The sequence below is a fragment of the Rhinopithecus bieti genome, unplaced genomic scaffold (genome assembly GCF_001698545.2).
Source record: "Rhinopithecus bieti isolate Rb0 unplaced genomic scaffold, ASM169854v2 scaffold_11744, whole genome shotgun sequence".
NCBI classification, from domain to species: domain Eukaryota; kingdom Metazoa; phylum Chordata; class Mammalia; order Primates; family Cercopithecidae; genus Rhinopithecus; species Rhinopithecus bieti.
In genome coordinates, this window is record NW_016807094.1 from 1,675,709 (window position 1) to 1,681,883 (window position 6,175).

At 42.2% G+C, this 6,175-nt stretch overlaps 1 protein-coding gene across 1 annotated transcript in view; it reads left to right on the forward strand.

Annotated features, from left to right (window-relative positions):
- Positions 1-300: 300 nt before the first annotated feature.
- The window catches only part of TOP2A (DNA topoisomerase II alpha), a 31,548-nt gene continuing 25,673 nt past the window's right edge, over positions 301-6,175 (forward strand). The window contains 7 exon segments of the mRNA XM_017880200.1: positions 301-786; positions 1,642-1,797; positions 1,991-2,081; positions 2,437-2,500; positions 4,795-4,940; positions 5,129-5,226; positions 5,451-5,663. Of these exon segments, the coding sequence (XP_017735689.1) occupies positions 766-786; positions 1,642-1,797; positions 1,991-2,081; positions 2,437-2,500; positions 4,795-4,940; positions 5,129-5,226; positions 5,451-5,663 (789 nt within the window). The 5' untranslated portion in view covers positions 301-765.

The following is a 6,175-nucleotide window of genomic DNA, read 5'->3' on the forward strand; positions in this document are numbered from 1 at the left end:
CTAGGTTCCAGCGATCCTCCCACCTCGGCCTCCCAATGTGCTGCGAATACAGACGCCAGCCACCGCACACAGCCTAATTTTATTTCTTTGAAAAATAAATTCGAGGGGAAAGGGGGCGGGGTTGAGGCAGATGCCAGAATCCGTACGCTTCGACCAAGTAGCCAGGCTGCCTGCCCAGAAAGCCGGCACTCAGTTTCCTCAGGAAAACGAAGCTAAGGCTCCCATTCCCCTCGCTAACAACGTCAGAACAGAGGACAGTTTTTAGATTTCAGGGATCTTAGATAGATTGGCAGTTCCTGAGAATAAACATCCTTTGCTTTTTTCACCTGCAGGCTTTTGCCTCAGGCAACCCCTTCCCGCTTCCAACGCCCATCTCTTTCAAGCTTTCCGCACTACAAAACAAGTGAGCCTTTGTCATTGGCCAGATTCCCTGTCAATCTCTCCGCTACGACGCCGAGTGGTGCCTTTTGAAACCTCTCTAGTCCCGCCTCCCTAACCTGACTGGTTTATTCAAACAAACCCCTGGCCAACTCAACCGTTCATAGGTGGATATAAAAGACCAGTTACGATTGGTTCTTCTGGACGGAGACAGTGAGAGCGAGTCAGGGATTGGCTCGTCTGCTTCGGGCGGGCTAAAGGAAGGTTCAAGTGGAGCTCTCCTAACCGACGCGCGTCTGTGGAGAAGCGGCTTGGTCCGGTGTGGTCTCGTGGGTCCTGCCTGTTTAGTCGCTTTCAGGGTTCTCGACCCCCTTCACGACCGTCACCATGGAAGTGTCACCATTGCAGGTACGGCTCGCGGGAGGGACTGGCGGTGGAGCCTCAGCGCTGCCCGGGCATCTCTCTGGCCGCCCGTGACGGGTGAAGCTCCGGGGCTGCGGTCAGGCCGGCGACAGGCTTGGGAGCCCATATTCTCCATCTCCCGGTTCCGGGGTGATCGTGGAGAGGCGGAAGCCCCTTCTGGTGCTAGTAGTGAAGTATGATCCGGCTTCCAGGGTGCAGTGCGCTGTTGCCCTGTTTCTAGGGGCAGGAGTCCGTTGGTCCCGTAGTAGATCCATGTTACAGCGGCCCAGGTGCGACGTTATTGAGTCGCGCGTACAGATGCTTTCCCCTCCTGCCCTCTGCTTGAAAACGGTCTTGAATGTCCCCGATCTTGGAAAGGGCAGAGCATGCCGCAGTGTTCCCCTGGAGCGGCTGGCCAGCTGCCAAAAGCGCCCCCTTCCTGAGTTCGCAACGCTCATGTGGCCAAGGGATTGAACTGATAGCCGCCCCAGCTGCTGCTGCCGAACTAGAATCTGCGGTGTGCTCGGGACACCGTGGTTTATAATAATAGGCACTCGGTAAATAATGTGTGCAGGAACTGAAAGAAGTGGGTGCATTTTATTGATGACATCTACCACGTTGCTCAAGAAAAGAGGTTTCCAGACAGACCCACTTGGTGAGATAATACGTGTCTGTTTAACCTGACACCTGAGGACCTGGCCGCAGCGAATTTAAATTGTCCTCTTTGTACACAACCCCACCACTACCTACTAACAGATTGCAATGTGTATTGACGTCTCACTATGGTAGGCATTTTGTTCCTAGTTTGGGGTGAACTTATGATTAAAAATCCCCTTCTCTCTCTCTTTTTTTAATTGCTAGCCTGTAAATGAAAATATGCAAGTCAACAAAATAAAGAAAAATGAAGATGCTAAGAAAAGACTGTCTATTGAAAGAATCTATCAAAAGAAAACACAATTGGAACATATTTTGCTCCGCCCAGACACCTACATTGGTTCTGTGGAATTAGTAACCCAGGTAAAATCAAGCTCATCAAAGGCAGTTACCTAGTCCTTGAAATGGATACTCTTCTTTCTGTACCTCTTGGGTAGTGAGTGTCACTGGAACTGGCCTAAATATGGTAATATTTAATACGAAGACTTTACAGTAATCATGATAACAGAACAATGAATACAGAGTAAAAATAACTATTTCTTTGCCTTATTTCTAGCAAATGTGGGTTTACGATGAAGATGTTGGCATTAACTATAGGGAAGTCACTTTTGTTCCTGGTTTGTACAAAATCTTTGATGAGATTCTAGGTGAGTAAATCCTTTAACATAAAGATCTGCTGGTCAAATCTTTCGTAAGAAGTATCATTCCAAATAAAAATAAAAAAAGATAAAAGTTAAAAAAAAGTATCATTTCTAGCAAACCTGCTGTAGCCAGGGCTCCTGTCATTTCAATTAGTTGACAAAGGTGAGGTGGTTTCCTGGAGCCCAGGAGATTGAGTTTTCTCCTGGAAACAGTACTATGAACAAAACTTCCTAAATTAACACCTTATTAATGCCACTCCTGTGCTGTTTGGGAACTTTTTTTTCTATATCTTACTTAGGGTTACAGAATGTTTTTTTAAAACACTAATTTCTTACCAATGTATATTTTATTTTCTTTCAGTTAATGCTGCGGACAACAAACAAAGGGACCCAAAAATGTCTTGTATTAGAGTCACAATTGATCCGTACGTCTTTTGCTTAGTTTTTGTTTGTTATGTAGCTCATTGCTATTGTTATTTGCATATATTTTCATTACTGGTGAAGTTGGCTTTTCTTAAACAGAAGTTCACAAAAGTACACAAAAGCAGAATGCTAAAATGAAAAACCTGTGGATACCCACCACCTAGACCCAACAGTTGCCAACGTTTTTCCATATTTTCTCCATCTTTTTTTTAATTAGTTCTTTTTTTTGTTTTTTGTTTTGTTTTGTTTTGTTTTGTTTTTTTGAGGAAGTGCCTGGGCTGATCTTCGAACTCCTGGCCTGAAGCAATCCTCCAGTGTTGGCATTATGGGTGTGTGCCATGGCACCCAGCCTATTTGCTATGGATCATTTCAAAATAAATTACAGGCCTTATGACACTTAATCCCTAAATATTTGAGCAAGCACCTTCAGTAATGGCCTTAAGTATTCTGGCATCCAGAGTTTTAACTTTTTCTCATGATGCTATTCAAACAGTAAACCAGTAGGTGGTGGTAGAGAACAATTTGATCTAACCTTTCTGCTTATAAATGCGGGGTGTCTCTTTGTGGGTGATCAGGGTGCTTATTTCACTTTTTTATTAGTCTGATTAATTATGACAAAGTATACCTGGATTTTCCTAAGAACTCAATATCATAGTCTTTAAAAAATGTTGAGCTAGTTTTAATTAGTCTTTTATAGATAATAAGTACTATGTAGAACAAGAACCATAACGCATATCTAGTTATTAACTAAAATGTATTACCATTCAAGAATTAACTGAAATAAGTCCAAATAAGTTTTCAGCATTTTATTTGACAGCAAGGCAGTTTATGATTGATACTGTTTTTCCTTTTTTTTTTTCTTTTTTGAGACGGAGTTTTGCTCTTGTTGCCCAAGGCTGAACCCACCTTACAGGTTCAAGCAATTCTCCCGCCTCAGCCTCCAGAGTAGCTGGGATTACAGGCGCACATCACCACGCCCGGCTAATTTTTTATTTTTTTGGTAGAAACGGGATTTCACTATGTTGGCCAGACTGGACTGGAACTGCTGATGTCGTGATCCGCCTGCCTCAGCCTCCCAAAGTGCTAGGATTATAGGCATGAGCCACCACGCCCGGCCAACAAATGAGTTCTTAAGCACAGACAGTACCATATCTTTCTAGGGTTCTCTCTCATTATTCTACAGCATACCATAGCTGCTCAGGAGTCACTTGTTGAATTGAACAAAAGTTGGTCAGGCTGGTGTCGAGCTCCTGACCTCAGGTGATCTGCCTGCCTCAGCCTCCCAAAGTGCTGGGATTGCTGGGATTATAGGCATGAGCCACCGCACCCAGCCTGTTTTTCCCTTTTATGTTTGTTTTGCAATGTATATTGTTGGGTGGGAACAAGAGATGTATAGATGATCCTCTTTAAAGGGGTATAATAGGCATGGTGGCTCACTCCTGTAATCCCAGCACTTTGGGAGGCCAAAGTGGGAGAATCAGTTGAGCCCAGGAGTAGTTTGAGACCAGCCTGGGCAACACAGTGAGAACCTCATCTCTACAAAAAATTTAAAAATTAGCCAGATGTAGTGATGCACGCCTGTAGTCCCAGCTATTCGGGAGGCTGAAGTGAGAGGATTGCTTGAGCCCAGGAGGTCAAGGCTTCAGTGAGCTGTGATCCTGCCATTGCACTCCAACCTGGGTGACAGAGCAAGATGCTGTCTCAAAAAAGGAGTGGGAGTGGTGTATAATAATGTTTCCAGATTGTTCTTTTCTTTCCATTGGGCATAAATCATTTCCCTTTGTTTACTCTAACATTTTAAAATTTTATATTTTTTCAACATTATCAGTGTCTATTCAGGTGTTGGAAAAGTTTTTTTTTTCCTCTTGACTCCTATTTCAGGAATGTCAGGAACTGAGCATGGTGGGAAATGTTGTTCCTGCTGAATTTCAGAAGGTATATATGAAAAGAGTCAAAAAAATTGAGGGATAGGCGTGGTGGCTCACATCTATAATCCCAACACTTGGAGCAATTCTCTTGCCTCAGCCTCCCAAGTAGCTGGAATCACAGGCGTGCGCTACCAAGCCTGGCTAATTTTTTTATTTTTAGTAGAGACGGTTTCAACATGTTGGCCAGAACTCCTGGCCTCAAGTGATCCACCCTCCTCAGCCTCCCCAAAGTGCTGGGATTATAGGCATAGGCCACCGCGCTCAGCCTGAATATACATATTTTAGAAATAATAGTATTTAAATATTTTTAAATGGTAAGCATTCATTTAATGTGTTGTACAATACAATTTTCAATCTTGTTTTCTTAGGGAAAATAATTTAATTAGTATATGGAATAATGGAAAAGGTATTCCTGTTGTTGAACACAAAGTTGAAAAGATGTATGTCCCAGCTCTCATATTTGGACAGCTCCTAACTTCTAGTAACTATGATGATGATGAAAAGAAAGTGACAGGTAGAGTATTGAGGGGAAATAACATATTTGTTACTAAAAATATATGTATTTTAAATGACTATCTGTGGCATGAGGGTTAAAAATATGGAAATAAATCTCTATAATTGAATAGCTCTGCCAGTGATTAAGAAATAAAGCTGTCAATGAGATAATAACAATAAAATAGTGTTTCATATTTATTTGCCCAGGTGGTCGAAATGGCTATGGAGCCAAATTGTGTAACATATTCAGTACCAAATTTACTGTGGAAACAGCCAGTAGAGAATACAAGAAAATGTTCAAACAGGCAAGTAAAAAAGTGTCTTGTACCTTAATGATAAATGGTAGTAGCATAGCCATTTATAATGGCATTAATGGTTGGTTTAATTTAACATAATTTATAAGCTATTGAAGTAAGGAAAATTATTCATAAGCGATATTAGGTTATTAGGACTCATAAATTTATGTTATTTACTTCTAGTTTGTGAGATGACTTGAATTTTTCATCTTTCTTATTCTTTACTTCCATAGACATGGATGGATAATATGGGGAGAGCTGGTGAGATGGAACTCAAGCCCTTCAGTGGAGAAGATTATACATGTATCACCTTTCAGCCTGATTTGTCTAAGTTTAAAATGCAAAGCCTGGACAAAGATATTGTTGCACTAATGGTGAGAAGAGCATATGATATTGCTGGATCCACCAAAGATGTCAAAGTCTTTCTTAATGGAAATAAACTGCCAGTGAGTATTTTCCTGGATGTTAATGATAATAAGGGATTTTGTAATCATTGTCAAATGCAAAATTGATTTTTTTCCCCTCGCATATGTTTTTGTTTTGAGACAGAGTCTCACACTATTGCCCAGGCTGGAGTACAGTGACATGAACTGCAACCTCCGCCTCCCAGGTTCAAGCGATTCTCCTGCCTCAGCCTCCCGAGTAGCTGGGATAACAGGTGCCCGCCACCACACCCGGCTAATTTTTTATGTTTTTAGTAGAAACGGAGTTTCACTATGTTGGCCAGTCTGGTCTCGAACACTTGACCTCGTGATCCACCTATCTTGGCCTCCCAAAGTGCTGGGATTACAGGCATGAGCCACTGCACCCGGCCCCACCCATAAGTATTTTCTTGCCCCTTCTCACTTATGTTCTTGAAAAGCGAATGGTATACCACTTTTTTTTTTTTTTTTTTTTTTTTTTTTGAGACCATCCTGGCTAACACGGTGAAACCCTGTCTCTACTAAAATACCTGTGA